Below are 17,035 nucleotides of genomic sequence, written 5' to 3' on the forward strand. Positions count from 1 at the left end.
AGGATGTGAGTTTAGGATGTGAATGGGCTGTAATCGGATGTAAACCTGGGTTAAGGACAAAAACCAAAGACAAATCCTACATAAAAATCTGTCTTTCTTCTGAATTAAAGCGGAAGAAGATATCCCATATTGACCCGTGGACCCACATTGTTTCCTTCTGTATACAGATCGGATCAGCTGGCTTCAACACCTCCTCAGCGTGTTGTCACAATACGCGACTTGGGGGCCCGTCGGCGTGGAAGTGACGTGCGTCTCCTGCGAGGTTTGGCGAGCCCATAAAGGATGGACTGTCCTCGGTGTCCCGTCACACCGAAGCAGAGGGCGAGAGACCGTCTCGCGCTTCTCGGGAGGAAGAGGAATATCCACGGTGACAACATATCTACCGGAGGCACAAAGTGGAGGGGGCAGGGGTGATACAATCCGGGAACACCGTCCAGTAACAGTGGGAGAGGAGAAGGGTGAGGAGAGGAGGGGTTGGGGGGAGACACACAAATGTGAGGGACGCGCGCGGATCGGACTCAGGAGCAGAGAAACCAAACTGGCGGCGCACTTAGGATGCAGAAGTCACCAGTGGAAGATGCAAACTTCCTCTCCAAGTTCTTCTTCTGGTAAGAGCCGTCTCCAACACTGCAGTAGGGCCACTTTGTGGAGCCGCGTCACGGTGCACATGCAGCTCCTCTGTTGGGGGGAAGTGTGTGACGGTTAATTGTTATTCCGGGTTTAATGGCGACTCGTGTCCGACATAGGGGCGTTAAACGTCGGGCAGGTGAGACGCTGATACCCAAGGAAGCGCTGGGATGGCGATGAAGTGCCGTTTTACTGCCACGGACCCTGCACGTGTCTCACTTCGTTTCAGAAGGAGAGAACGATATGTGCCACTACCGTGCGTAAAAGGCGCACCTGACCCGCTTTGAAACCGTGCGCAAAACGAGTCGTGTTGCGGTAAGGCAAGTTCTAGAAAGGGAGTAGACGCCATTGAGCGTTTCATAAGTCGTCAATGTTTGTATTATTATTGCTAACGCCATTAAATCATTTTCAGTACCGTTTGAAAATAAATGTCACCCTCATCAGAATTCCTATGGTTAAATCCTGTTTGTAACTTTTGAATCACTTCTGCGGTTTTCAGTTCCCTCCCCTCACAATAATTAGAGTTCCCAAAGAAAGAAGCAGACTTTAAAAAAAGTCCAATGATGTAATGTGAGCTACAGTGTGTCACCTGGCTGGGATGGTTTAGTCACAAGTCCAGTTCACAAACATCTGACTGTGTGTTCCTTCTCTGTCATTAGTCTGACCGTGAAGCCGAAGGGATTACGTTCTATTACAAGTAGCACCAGTTTACAGACGCTCAATCACGGGCTTGTAGGCCAAAGGGTTCTAACTGATGGCACACAAATAAAATGATTTAATCTTTCAAATATCTTCACCTCATTAAAAAATCAGCTCGATATTGGATGGTGATTTCTCTGCATGTTGGACTACTACCTGTGAGCACGTTGTTTGAGTGCGCATTTTCTTTGCTGTGGCTTCAAACGTGTGATAGCAACACTGTTGTCTAATGTGGTCTCGGTGCAGGTGGGTGACACCGCTGCTGAGGAAGGGCTTCAGGAAGAAGTTGGAGCTGACGGACGTATACAAGGCTCCTTCTTTTGATCTGGCAGACAACCTCTCCGAGAGGCTCGAAAGGTTAGTGGACTTGGAGTAGTCTGCTCCTATATGCTACCACCTGCTTCATTGCTTGTCACAGTTGGTCCTAAGATGTTGGGTCCATAGCATGATAGCAGAGGTGTCAAAAGTACACACGTTCTAAACTCAGAAGTACAGATGCTTGTGTTTAAAATACTGTGGTAGAAGTACATTCAACTTCTTTACTCAAACTAAGAAGTTTCCCTATGAAGGACATTTCTACTGGATGTTTTTTTTTTTTTTTTTTTTTGCAAGGCTATCTGAATCTCACATATAATTAATAAATACAATTATAATATAAACACAAAAAAGTAACTACCTGTTTTGGAAAATGTGAGGAGTAGAAAGTACAGATATTATTTTTTAAATGTAGGGACAAAAAGTAAAAATAAAATGTCAGGAAAATAAATACTCAAGATACCTGAAAATTCTACTCAAGTACAGTTAGGAAGTATTTGTAATTTGTTAGCTGAAAATTCTACAGTAAAGAAGCATTTGTACTTCATTACCTGAAAATTCTACCTAATTACAGTAATTAAATATTTCTACTTTGTAACCTTAACATTCTACTTAAGTACAATAATGCAGTATTTGTACTTTCCCTTAACATTCTACTTAATTACAGTAATATAGAATGTAAAGAAAGCATGTGGAACATTAGATAAAGGTTGTATTTTACTGTGGAGGGTTGTACTATTATCTAATTATGTAAATCAAAAGTTACCATTAACTTGAGATTCACCTGTTTGTGGTTGAAGATAATGTTGAAGTGAAGATGTTACTGTTGTTAGCTAAACAAAAACAATATGAATACTTTAACGTATTCAATGCATCTTCAGTGAAGTTTGCCACAAGCAAACAAGTCATCAATCTAAAACGGCAATAATAAACACCCGGTTTTGGTGTAAATCTAAAAGGCTTTGAGAGTCACCATTTCTACTACTACTGATAACATTTTTTATTATTTGTTCATTTATAAAGTGCTGACAAAGTGCTAAATTAATACATTTCGTGGCGTAGGCGAATAAAATTAGGGAAATTAACAAGATATGTTGAAAATAAAACGGTGCTAAAATTACTATTGACGTGAATACTTTTACAAAAAGATACCTTTTGAGAAGGGATTTCAGAGATGTTACTGAATCCGCGAAGCCTTGGAGCCTCAAGCGAGGAGTTCCATTGAACCGAGGGGCCCTGACCGTAGATGCTCGTTTTTACACCAATCTTCAGTTATCACACTCCGGGGCAGAAAACTGACCAACATGTAACACAGCAACAAGTCACTGAACTAAAAACTTCAACAATAGCTCTGTTCCATTCAAGTAGCCCAGTAAGCCCATTCAGAGGCATGCATGTTATAACTAAAAAATGAAATGTAGCCATGACATTTGACATGAATTAGGTTTTAGCTGGTTGTAAGGCATTCTGGGCTTCTTCAAATGATGAAAACATGCACAGAAATGGTCTTCAACCATCTACAAACACCTGTTCTCTGCACAATGTGTAAGTAAGGCGTACATGACCAGCTTACAGGAAGTAAAATACAATTAAAAGGAGGAAGAATTCATAGATCAACAACCCAGAATCTGCACCCTTGTGTTTTCTTCTTCTGTGCCCTTTCACAGTTGTTGATGGTCGTCACCCTGCCGCTTGGAGTCCAGGTAAAATATGGGCTGGCACTAAAACAGGGCTAAACATTAAACATAAACAAAACCGTGTGTGCAAAACAAACAAACAACCAGGAAGTTACCCCCCCCCTTGCCTCCGAGTAATATAACATGGTAGCACATGCAGGTTGGAAGACTCTACATAAGTTTCTCTCTCAACTTGTTGAATAATATTAAATGTTTTGTATGTTTTGTTCATTTCATAAGGTTGCCTGAATGAGAACCCAAATCACTGGCTAAATACTGGCTAAAAGTGTCTTCAATTGCAATGCTGCGTTGTGAAAGGGCAATTCAACCCACAATTAAATAAGGAAGTGTTGGTGTACGCCGTGATGTCACCGTCTGTCATACCAACTGGATCATCATCACCAGATCTTATGTCTAGTTTTACTTAATTTTAATCAAACTAATTATGTATTTTTGCATTTTTCAACATCCCCCTTTTTTCTTCCTCCTTTCGTCAAATGGCACTTTTTTTGTTGTTTTTTTCCATCCTTATGTTGCTCCCTTCCATTCATCCCCGTCTCTTCTTTCTCCTCAACATCCTTTCTTTTACTCTTCTCATAGCACCGGGCAAATGCCACATCTTTTACACATTTTTGTTTTCTCAAAAAAGAAAGAGAGATTTAATACTTATGTGTCTTTTTTTCTTTTTAACTGTGCCCAACAAAGTAAAGAGCAGTGTCCCACCTTGGCCCCGCCTCCCGGTTACCCGGGGCCCGCGTCACGATGAACGATGCCAACAAGCCGGTACGCGGGTGTTAAAAAGTCGACCTTTTAGAAAAGTGGCCCGGTGCCCAGCGGGTGATGAATGAGCAGCGGTGGGTGATTTTTGCTCTCATTATTCCGATCAGCCGAACACCGAAGGCTTCTGGGAATGTGAACTTTACCGTCCATTAAAGAGGAGTGTGAACTGTCAGCCCTTTAATCACCCTCAGTTCAGATCAGTTCACTGAGCTTTTCTGGAAAAGGATTTCCCTATTGTAGTGAAAAGATGATATTGTATCAACAAGAGCTGGAAAGCAATATAAGTAAAGAAATTGTGTTTTAACGTTAAAATGTGACCATGTAAAATAAGTACCAGCCTACATGTGTTGTGAAATGCTACATTGCCATGGTCTGTGATTGTATTACAAAATATTGCAAAACGTTACCAAATATATATATAAAAATCTCCGTGCCATACGTAGGCGTTGAGGTGCTGGTATAACTCAGTCTTTCTGCTACTTTTAGGATCCAGACAAAAATCTTTAGTGACGTAGTCAAGGGGCAATATGAACATTTCTTCCATGATTATCCCGGCCAAATTAATTGTGATTCACGGTATTATCCTAATAATCACCAAGATGCGTTTAAAATGGCATTTAAACATATCACTTAACATTTGTTAAGAAACCATTATTATAATTTTGGATAACAGAGAAAACACACAACTTTTTTAGTGAACATCCTTTTTTCCTGAAAAACTCAATCAAATAATCTTAAATAAGATGATCTGAAATCATTAGGTCTCCCTCCATAAATAAAGGATAAATCATTTTTTATTTCTTTATTTAGTGTCTCTATTTTTCATGAGATCACAAGTAAGACCGTTTTTTAACTCATGACAATATTTCTGGTTATCCCAATAATGAAATTCACCATACATTTAAATTATGTCGGTATCTGTGCCGATACTGATCTGCCAGATCAAACAAGTGCATCCCAAACTCGGTGAGTGCCTTCAGTTTTTAGGGCTAGCTAGAGACCATTATTATTTAACTTCAGGATATCAATATCTATGATGGGAAAACACTTTAGACCTTATCATCTTGTTCGTCTCCCCTCCGTCCTTCTCTTTCTCCAACCATCCTCTCTTCCCCACTTCTTCTCCAATCACTCACTCTTGGACCAGTCGGCCAAATCTCCCCGGTTATAAATGACCCTTGCAGAACAACGCCGCTACTTAGTGCAGCTGGGACCGCCTGCCAGGGCAGCTTGTGGGAAGTTGGGTTCGGTTGTGTCAAGGGCAACATACTTAAAGCTAGATAGGACATTTTTTTTTTAAATATTTCAAATGATCTAGCAACATTTATATTTGCCCTATTTTCTCAATTAAATCCCATCAAAAAGCAATAATACTGATACATCTTTAAATTAGAAGAAGGAATAAACAAATGTTACTTGTAATGTAATTTTACATGTAAAGACTCCCCAACGATGTTTCCAATGAGGTGAAAATAGAGAAACCTATGCACCACTAGCTTCTCGTCTGTGACTCACTCACCAGCCAAAGTTAAGAAAGACAGCTGTTTTCAAACAGAACAGCCCTACTGGCTGGTGGATGTGCTATTCTCCCAGTTAAACTGTGTTGTAACTATGTCCTCCCTGCAGAGAATGGGACCGAGAGGTGGTGTCAGCCAAGAACAAACCCAGGCTGATGAGAGCGCTGGCCCGATGCTTCCTCGGCCCTTTTGCCTTCTTTGGCGTCCTCCTCTACCTCGGGGTGAGTCTGTCCCAGACCTCAAAACGTCATCCATACAACAGGAAAAGCAGCAAGGCATCTGAATTGTAACTCTACTATAACCAGAAATTGTTTTGTATTTTTTTACACTATTGAATAGAAATTTGAATCCCACTATATAAATGCTGCAACAATAAGATTATATAAAACATTGTAGTCACAGAATTATTGTTATTTTGTCACATTAAAACAAATACAAGAGTGTTTTCACGTATTGTCCTCTTAAAGTTGACAATGAAAGACTCAGCTTTTTCTCATTCATTCCCTCTAAATTATCTATTTTATATTCATGTAAAAACTGGGTTTATACTTGCTTTATTTCAAATTTGAACACATCATGATAACGTTAATAAGTATCACCCAATGCTATTTGTTGCTGAATAGAGCCTGAATGCATCACGATGTAGTGCGACCTCCGTGAATGTGGTTAGCTGTTAGCTCCGTTATTTAGCCATTTAGAGCCCCGGTGCCATGACGTTCGCTAATCACAGGCATGTCTCACCATAGTGTCGCAAACCGTCTCTCTGGCCCGGACTCATGGGGAAGGTGCCGGCGACGGCAGCCGGTTCGTCAGTTAGTGCAGTTGATGAGGTGGCTGCCATGACGACAAGAATGCCTGTTAGATGTTAAAGAGGCTGTGTGTGTGTGGGGGGGGAGCTCAGGGGAATCGAGGGATGTTTCTGGTTGTTCCAAATGTGGATTCCTAATTATATTAAGTGTTCTAAAGAAATGCTTTGAATCTCCTGATGGTCTATATAGAGTGTGTCACAATACCAGGCAGGGTAATGCACTATTGTATGTTAAAGGTGAAGAGTGACTAGAAGTTGCCTGTTACCTGTTCCAGGGGCCTGATTTTTTTTTTATTAATATAAAATCTGATTAAATCTATCATCATCTCTTCTCCCGTTGTCCCTCGTCTTGGCGCAGGAGGCTTCCAAGACGGTGCAGCCTCAGCTCCTGGGCCGCATCATCGCTTCCTTTGACCCGTTCCACGCTCCGGAGCGAAACCAGGGATACTTCCTGGCCCTGGGCCTCTGCCTCCTCTTCACCGCCCGCTTCCTGCTGTTGCAACCCGCCATCTTCGGCCTGCATCACCTGGGCATGCAGATCCGCATCGCCCTTTTCAGTCTCATATACAAGAAGGTTGAAACCATTTTCTACATCTTACATTTCCCTTTTGTAAATATCTGCTGTATGTCTGGAACATGTTGTTACCATGGCGACACAAAAAAATAATCTTATCGCTTTAAAATGTTGTGAAGCGTAAAGTCAGTGACACTACGGCCCCATGCTGTTCTCTGATTACACGTGTATCAAATACACTTGCTACTTGAAGTCATTGCTGTAACAAACCAGTTGTTGGGACAAAACAAAACGGCCCAGCTGATAAGATGGTGAGCATGTGTCAGCCTTTTGTCCTGCTGTTCTTTTTAAGATCAGATGACTGGACGTTCCACTGGCAGCCGCGAGAGGTGTGGCCGCCCGGTGTCAACGCGCCGCATGTCATTGGGTTCCTTTCATCAACCGATTGATTTCGTCTTTTGCTTCAACTGAGCCCTGACCTTTTGACCTTTTTCAGACCTTGAAGCTGTCCAGCCGAGTCTTGGATAAGATTAGCACTGGTCAGCTGGTCAGTCTGATGTCTACCCACCTCAACAAGCTGGATGAGGTAAGAAAACCCATCTAACTTGCAAAGAATAGGTTGTTCTTTCCATTTAACCACATCGCCTCGTTTTCACTGCAATATACAATACATCACTTTAGTGGAAACAGCACAATCACGGCTAGAAGATATGAGAACTCAAAAATGTCTTTCTATTTGGAAGTCAACCAGAGACATAAGCTCCAAGTAATACTATATACCGGCTTGAAGAAGGTATGTGGGGGGTATGGATGTGTGTATGTTCAATTACCTTTCATATATCAAACTATTTGTATGTATTTCACATCTGTCAAAACTCAATAAAAATATTTGTGAGAAAGGAAGTCGTACAGAGGCTTAATTACAAAATGAGATTTCAATGTGAATGCTATGCAGGGCAGCCGTGGCTCAGAGCTAAAGCAACTAATCGGAGGATCATCACTTGGGCTCAACCCCAAATTGATCCAGAAGGCTGTGTGCGAGTGTGTTTGTGTGCAGTGTATTGTGTAATGTGTGAATGCGTGTGCGAGTGGTGAGCAGACTAGAATTTATATATGATAGATATATATATATATAATACGTGTATGTGTATGTACGGTGGCCCTGAAGGGCAAACGGCAACGACATTAACAAAAACACAACGACAAAAAGAAAAACACAATGACATGAACAAAAACACAATGAAAAAAGAAAAACGCAACAACATAAACAAAAACACGGCATTAACAAAAACACAATGACAAAAAAAACACGCCATTAACAAAAACACGACATTAACAAAAACACGACATTAACAAAAACACAACAACATTAACAAAAACACAACCACATTAACAAAAGCACAACCACAAAAAGAAAAACACAACAACATTAACAAAAACACAACCACATTAACAAAAGCACAACCACAAAAAGAAAAACACAACAACATTAACAAAAACACAACCACATTAACAAAAACACAACCACAAAAAGAAAAACACAACAACATTAACAAAAACACAACCACATTAACAAAAACACGACATTAAAAAAAACACAACCTCAAAAACAAAAACACAACAACATTAACAAAAACACAACAACATTAACAAAAACACAACCACATTAACAAAAGCACAACCACAAAAAGAAAAACACAACAACATTAACAAAAACACAACCACATTAACAAAAACACAACCACAAAAAGAAAAACACAACAACATTAACAAAAACACAACCACATTAACAAAAACACGACATTAAAAAAAACACAACCTCAAAAACAAAAACACAACAACATTCACAAAAACACAACCACATTAACAAAAACACAATAACATTAACAAAAACACAACCACATAAAAAAACACAACCACATTAAAAAAAGCACAACCACAAAAAGAAAAGCACAACAACATTAACAAAAACACAACCACATTAACAAAAACACGACAACATTAACAAAAACACAACCACATTAACAAAAACACGACATTAAAAAAACACAACCACAAAAACAAAAACACAACAACATTAACAAAAACACAACCACATTAACAAAAACACAATAACATTAACAAAAACACATTTCATATAGTGGACATAATGCAGATTATTTGCAGAGCTTTTAAGATTTTTTTGCCAACGGGAGTTTTCTGAAAAAGGACATTTCTTTATTGAAATAGCCGCTTATATTTACTGTTTAATATGTGAAATATGATTAAAATCATATGCCTTAGTCTACGTATTTGTGCAATATTTTGATGCTTAATTTTCAGCTGAAGTCAGTTTCTTTTTGTGCGTGGGGGATTACTCCTACATAAAAAATATTATTTGTTCATTGCGCTACTTTGAGATCTACGGGAGTCAAATCCCTGTCGCCTGCCCCGAGGCAGCGTTGCTAACCATTACACCACAGTGTCACTCTGCATGGCTGAAAATAAAGACTTATCACCTTTAGACCAATCGACTGTTTCATTTAGTTATACATTTAGTCATTTAGTTATACTCTAATAACGCTCTCCCGGTTGCCATGGTGAATTGTAGTATCGGAGCTCCATTGATGATGGCTTTGTAGAGTCGGCAGGCACGCGTGTAACTCAGAACTGCTGTTCTAGAACCGAAAACACAGAGTTGCCCATCTTAGAGTTGGTTGACTCAGAGTTCAGGGTTAGATTCAGAGTTTGTTGAACCTGCTTTCTGGAACGGGCCCCTGAAGTCCACCTGGGGCCCGTTCCAGAAAGCAGGCTCAACCAACTCTGAGGGTTCAACCAACTCTGAACCCTGAACTCTGAGTCAACCAACTCTGAGATGGGCAACTCTGAGTTTATGGTTCCAGAACATCAGTTCTGAATTAGTTCAATCAACTAAAAGAAAGAAAGTGAGAGAAATTGGAGCAGCTTCATACCGCACTTGTTCTTGTTTTAATGTGAATCCGAACTTTTAGTCCTGTTGCTTTTATCTTGTGTTGTATTTTATCTGTGTGTTTTGTGATTTCTGTGTCATGTATGTGTAGTAACTTTTCTGCTGCTGTCTTGGCCAGGCTTCCCTTGAAAAAGAGGCCATTGTGTCTCAATGGGACAGACCTGGTTAAATAAAGGCAAAATAAAAAAATAAAAAATAAAACTCTGAGAATGTAAACTAATAATAACTGAATGAAACAGTCGATTGATCTACAGGTGATAAGTCTTTATTTTCAGCCTTGCAGAGCGACACTGGTAACCCTGCCTACGGTGCAGGCGTAGTTCACTCCCGTAGTTCACAAAGTAGCACAATTAATTAATTATCTTTTTCATTTAGGTGTAATCCCACAGGCACAAAAATAAAGTGGCTTTAGATGAAAATTAAGCATAAGAATATTGCACAAATACAAAGACTAAGGCATATGGTTTTAATCATATTTCATATATTAAACAGTAAATATAAATGGCTATTTCAACAAAGAAATGTCCTTGAACATAAGAAAAATCCCGTTCGCAAAAACTAAAGAGCTCTGCAAAGAATCTGGATTATATCTGCGATATGAAATGTTGAAAATGTCGGAGAATATTGTTTAGGTATGTGATTGGTAGGAAAAACTACCAAAATCCTCTCCCGACATAAAGCTGCTAGAATCACGTTTATTTCCATATCAATTAAGTTGACGAAGAAAGGACGGCAATTTTTTTCAGAGTTGGTTCAGATTCTGGAAAAAGGCGGAGACATGTAAGAGAAACTCTGGGTATGTTGAAGCAAACCTGCCAGCGATCAGGTTAGATTCTATGGTACTATGGTAACTGACTTAAAGGTTGAGTTACCTCTCTTTCTGGAACGGAAAACACAGAGTAGGCCTTTCCCTCTTCTCAGGGTTAACAAACTCAGAGTTTCAGGGACCTGCTTTCTGGAACAGGCCCCTGGACCCGATCGGGATCGTTGAAAATGTAAATAAAAATGAGGGGCAATTACAGGACAATAGATCTGGAACAATGCACACATACATTGTATACAAACAAACTTACAATCCGGTGTGTGTGTGTGTGTGTGTGTGTGTGTGTGTGTGTGTGTGTGTGTGTGTGTGTGTGTGTGTGTGTGTGTGTGTGTGTGTGTGTGTGTGTGTGTGTGTGTGTGTGTGTGTGTGAACACTGTCCTCTGTCTTGCCCTGGGTCACACTGAGGCGTTGAATGTAGAAACACTCTGCAACCTGCTTTGAGACAATTATCACCAGGCTTGAATATGACTTGGCCAATGCACCGCTCTCTCCTTGTAAGGACTGGTGGGTGTTACCTGGCCTGGCCTGGCCTGGCCGTGTGTATGTGTGTGTGTGTGTGTGTGTGTGTGTGTGTGTGTGTGTGTGTGTGTGTGTGTGTGTGTGTGAATTGATTCCCTTGTATGTGTGTGGATGAAAGGGAGCTTATTGCAGGTGAGATCTGAGTGTTTCTCATCTTACAGTACAGCAGAGGTTCATCAACACAGTGCTGACTGGATGAATGTGGATTCCTTAAAACAGAGAGTTTGTTTGAATCGTTACATCTTTTCTTTCTGTTTTTCTTGACTAATTGCCCCCTTACTTTATGTGATTGCATACTTGTCATTTTATTCATTCATCCGTTGCGCTGCAAATCTTTCATGACCAATATGTGGGGAAAGGTGATTGTAAAAACATTCAAATAATTTGGTGCCCCTGCAAAAAGGCCCTGGTAAACCCTGGACACACATGATGGAAATGAAGGTACGTTGACATCAGTGTGCAACAGTGGTCAAGATGACTCTTTCGGTCCAGGAGTATTAGATTAAAAGATTTGCCATTGTCAATTTAATACGCACAGAAAATGTATAGTATGTGTTTTACTATCGAATATTCACTCCTTGGGCAGGCAGCATCCGGTTCTGAAAAGTGAAGCCAAAGCTGGTGTGCTTTAAACTGTTATTCTCTCTGCTGGACAACTGTACTGTACTGTACAATAACCCTCAATACGGTTACCATAACAACCCCTCTCTGTATGTTGAGTTTATTTGTTGCACGCTGAGTTAATTGTTTGCCTTTTGATGTCAGTCACCTTCTCAAGTAAACAGCACCACAGAAAGTCACATTCCAGTCGCCCGAAGTTCACTGATGTCATCTTTTTGTGCCATCTATGTTAACAGAGCTTGGGTCTGGCCCACTTTGTGTGGATCACCCCCCTGCAGTGTATACTGTGTGTGGGTCTGATCTGGGAGCTGATTGAGGTGAATGGCTTTTGTGCGCTGGCAGCCTTGACACTGCTGGGCATCATCCAGGCCTGGCTCTCCCAGAAGATGGGGCCGCACCGGTGAGGCAACACTACCACGCATCCACTCTTATTATGGGAAATGGATATCAGATATTACCACCATACCATTTGTAACGTCTTGTTTAAGAAGTGGGTTTTTGGCAACTTAGGTGCTTGTCACATCTAGACATATCCTTACATACATACATTTTAATGCAGTTACATTCATATTCACATATTGATATTTATTTTCATAAATCATGTCAAGCTGCATGTTTAAATACGCATGTTCACACTTGGATTTGTGCATCGGTGATGTGAACACGTGTCCTGTGAAGGGTGTTGCGAGGAGGCATGATCAACCGCCGCCTGGCCCTGACCTCGGAGATCGTGGAGAACATCCACTCAGTGAAGGCGTACGGTTGGGAGGAGGTGATGGAGACCATCATCAAGAATATCAGGCAGTAAGACACCAGACATGTATCACAAAAGGAACATTTCCGGATGTTATTTTCTTTTCTTTTAATACCCACATTTCACAAACAAACACTGGATCTTCTGGTCATTTAAGCTCATGAAAAAAGATGACACAAAGTTGTAAAAGCATCATAAAGGTGGGTTTTAGCAAGTTTAAGGCCATTTGAAAAGTAGTGTTGAGGGAAAGAAAATTTTGTGTGAAACAGCATCACTCTGCTTGTAAAGCTGGGTGAAGTATACAACCCCTGATCTTTGAAGTCATCCATATTTCTAGTATTCTTTTATACACTATATGTACATATTGATGATTTGTCTTTACGACAAGATGCATGATATTTTCTCAATCAAACAAATAAGTTGTTCCAGATGCTTTTAAGGTTTTTCCTCCCCGGCGTATTTTGGATTCACAGGTGTTAGAAGTTATGAGCTTTATTGAGACAGAGGGCTATTAAGTCCCGCCAACACAATCATTCTCTCTCCAAGTACTTGTTTGGCATTCAGGTGTCTCCTTTTTCATCTGCTAGCAAACAACAGAAAGATGGCTAAAAGCCGCTTTGTACTAGAAAAAGGTAAAGAAACCAGTCGTTTTTATAAGCTGAAAAACTGAGAAGACCAAGAAGGATCCTGACACTCGGTATGCCCCATATTTCAACAGTAAGCATTATGTCCAACAATAGCTTACTAGCAGCAAACTTGTCCGATCATCATTATTGTCTCCAACCGCACCCATGGTAGACAAAGGGTGCTGAATTTCCAGCTTGTTTGGACCGGTGGCCAATCAGTGCAACTGCAGGTATAGAAACACTCTTAACTTTACAATAAATGCAGTGTAGGAAGTAGGAAAAATAAACAAGTAGAGGAGAGAAGGCCAACATCAGTCGAGTCTTCAACCATTCAATAGAAATGGATCGACCTGGTGCTAAGATTTGAGTGAGAGATGATAAAACATGTGGTTGACCAGCAGAACCGCACTGGCGTCACCGGTCCTCTGTCAGAGCCGGAATGAGGATTGCTGTAATCGGCCAGTTCAATAAACATATGGGGAACAGTTCTGGTATCGTGGTGCAGAAATATTTTTTGATAACTGTCAGAGCGACTATCAAAGCTAACACGGAGCCACCGAGACTTCACGTGTACCCGATAACAGCATCCTGAAAAATGTGACATGCTGTTAACCAAAATGCCTTTTCGGATGTTCCTTGAAACCAAACAAACAGTTCCTGTAATGCTCAGAAGTGAATTTCAGATAATTAAACAGAAGCCGTCTTTCATTCAAGTCAACAAATCGTCGATGAAGCTTTATTGTATTGCATTATGTATCTGCATATGAAATGTGAACATGATCCTCCCTTTCCCTCCGTCCCGCTTCCCCTCCCTCCTCAGGGACGAGATGACGCTGACGAGGAAGATCGGTTCCCTGCGTTACTTCTACAGCGCCTCGTACTTCTTCTCCGCCATCTTGGTCATCGTGTCTGCCATCGTGCCGCACGCGCTCAGTAAGGGCATCATCCTGCGCCGTATCTTCACCACGGCCTCCTACTGCATGGTGCTGCGGATGACGCTCACCCGCCAGCTGCCGGGATCCATCCAGATGTGGTATGACACACTGGCCCTGGTCAAGAAGATCGAGGTGGGTTCAGAGGAGGTGAGACATGCACCCCCAACAGTGATGTCATTCAACACATTCAATCCCGATTCTTTTTTCTTGCCAGGAGTTCTTGATGAAGGAAGAGTACAGAGTGCTGGAGTACAACCTGACCAACAGTGACCTGGAGCTGGTCAACGTCTCTGCTTCCTGGGATGAGGTTGGTTCATCACAACTGAATGTGTTTTTCACTGTCACTGAACATTTAGTCTGTTGAGTACTGTATGTCTAGAAGTATGAGTTCTTGTGCGATTGTGTGTGGCCTCTTACTTTTAGTGATCCATTGAGCAAACAAATAGGAATACTTCTGGGCTTTCTCTGAAGTTGTGGCCAGGTTCACCATCCGTGTTTTCTGGCGGGTGTAGTCCTCGCTCTTTCAACTGGGAAATGATTTAGTTTTGTCCTTAAATTCCGGGTGCTTTGTAATCAGATGTGGCTTTAGCTTGGCTGGCTTCATGGCTCGTTCGCTAGCTTCTGAAAACCAAACTTAAAACTGTCGTCATATTTTCTCTATTTTGCTAGTTTGGTCTCAGCGTCACTTGACGATGTGGACTGACTCAAATATTTCTCCATGTTGCCAGTGAGCTAGCTGGCTAATAGGCCTCTGCCAAGCAAAGCAGCAGCAGGAGTGAAGTGTGATTGACAGATTGACGTGATCATCATATCAGAGTTTCTATTGGCCCAACGTTAACGTGGATGAGAGTAATGGACACAATGATATAGCACAATTTTATAATTTATAGCAAATTATTTTGCGGACCCCCTGGCTATGGGTTGCGGACCCCCAGGGGTCCCTGGAACCCACTTTGAGAACCTCTGGTCTAGAGGTTTTGTTTGCATCAAAAATTCAAATATTTATAACTTTTTAGACTTTTATGGATGACGTCATCTGCAGGGCAGTTAAGACTAACATCCTACTCTATAAATGAAAAAGGAAACATATAGACTGCATGGACCTCTTACAACAGACTACAACTGTGTGTTGTAAGAGATTTAAAATCCCCTTGAAACCTGCAGAAACCACACTGAGAACAGATGCCCCTGGCTTCATTAAATACTACGACAATTTTGTCAAATTCCACATAACAAATAGCTAAGCTAAGCATAACAAAATCAAAGCCTGAACCGATTGAAATGTTCAGCTTTGTTGGTCTTTAATACCACAAAGAGGAGTTGAGATAAATAGTAAGATAAGTAGATTGGCTGGCAGTTCATATATGTACTCTTGGTAATAAGTACACATATCTTGCCATATGTCAACCAGTAAGGACCAACAAGTATGTATGTTTGTGTATGTAAAAAGAAAAGACTGAAAATGTGTTATCTAACTCTCAAATGTCAATATCGGTATCGGTGTATGATATTAGCCCCAGAAACCCAGTGCTGGTCAGGTTATAGTTAATTTGCTGTAAGAGAGAAGTTAAAAACTCCCTAATCTGACTCCACAGTGCGTTACAGGTGTAGTGGTTAATTCCTCATGATTACTGGTAGTGGGAAGGATAATCTCATCTATAGGCATAGGCGGTAAACTTCATCTAACAGGTGCAATCAATCGACCATCCGATACCGTGAGAAAACCAATGTCCAGCTGAGTTGTTTCTCTCCCCTTCACTTTGCATAATTAATCATCCCGTTGCCGTCACCAAACTTTGCCTTTGCTGGGAACACTCTGAATCTCCCCTTTGAGATCAGCGGTTGGTGTTCATCACCTAATTCCCAGATTCTCCTCTTGCCGGCTCCTCTTCCTGGAATGTGCCATTCTGCGATGAATGGGCGGGGTGTTGCCTTTCTTTACTGCTGACAGCGTCGGACGTCAGCTCATTAGAATAAGAATCACACAGGCCGACCTATACAAACCAGCAAGTCCCGGCATTAGAGGAACGGTGACCCATAAAATGTCACAGGGGGTCAGTGATTAAGCCGACAAGTCGAACAGAGTTCCCTTTTTCTGTCGGTGATGTGTTGCCCATTAATCTTTAAACAGTCGGGTACAGACGAGGTGAAATAAGGCCATTGTGAGACTTCTTCACGTGTCTTTGGAGAATCTCTTGTTTCTCACAGCAGTTTGGCCTGAAAACACTCGGCTCTGCAGCAGGACATGACGTAGACTAGATGTAAAAACACAAATCCAGTACATGCCATGCACACATAGGATGATGTGTGTTTAAGCAGAATGTTAGTGCAGCGTAAAAATAATCACGGGACACTCTGGCCTAATAGAGTATAATGTAGCAGGTTGCAGCACAGTGAAGTGTAGTCTTGTGGACTACAGTATAGAAAAGCATTGTTTTTTTTTTCAAAGTGGAAAATCTGCAAGCTTCATGAAGAATATTACAGATAATGTATAATCTGTATTAAAATACAATAGCCTAAACTAAACAGAGTATTTCAAACTGTGGACCTGATTCTCTGGACATTTTCCGGAGTTCATATTAGAAACCGGCAAGAAACTCTTCATTGCAGGCAAGGTTTATTAATGTGTGTCAAAACTGAATGTATAACTGACTAAAGTGTGTCAAAATTCAAAAGATTATACAGTATTTATGGACAGCTTCAAGACTTAAAAACTTGACATTTTCACTCCTTGTATCAAAATAGTGTTGTAGCCTAGAAATCAAGGAGATCTGGGTGGATCTCTTGACGGACTAAAAATAGTAGAGACAACTTTGAGCAATCTTGGATAATAAATATCCATTATTTATGATG

General features: G+C 40.9%; 1 protein-coding gene across 1 annotated transcript in view; it reads left to right on the forward strand.

Moving 5' to 3' along the window:
• Positions 1–448: 448 nt before the first annotated feature.
• cftr (CF transmembrane conductance regulator) overlaps positions 449–17,035 on the forward strand; it is a 49,415-nt gene continuing 32,828 nt past the window's right edge. Inside the window, exons 1-9 of the mRNA XM_084016795.1 lie at positions 449–608; positions 1,573–1,683; positions 5,724–5,835; positions 6,781–6,996; positions 7,433–7,522; positions 12,104–12,267; positions 12,546–12,671; positions 14,068–14,314; positions 14,397–14,489. Coding sequence (XP_083872921.1) covers positions 556–608; positions 1,573–1,683; positions 5,724–5,835; positions 6,781–6,996; positions 7,433–7,522; positions 12,104–12,267; positions 12,546–12,671; positions 14,068–14,314; positions 14,397–14,489 — 1,212 coding nt within the window. The 5' untranslated portion in view covers positions 449–555. The remainder of the gene's footprint in view (positions 609–1,572; positions 1,684–5,723; positions 5,836–6,780; positions 6,997–7,432; positions 7,523–12,103; positions 12,268–12,545; positions 12,672–14,067; positions 14,315–14,396; positions 14,490–17,035) is intronic.

This window comes from Eutrigla gurnardus, assembly GCF_963514095.1.
Source record: "Eutrigla gurnardus genome assembly, chromosome: 9".
NCBI lineage: Eukaryota > Metazoa > Chordata > Actinopteri > Perciformes > Triglidae > Eutrigla > Eutrigla gurnardus.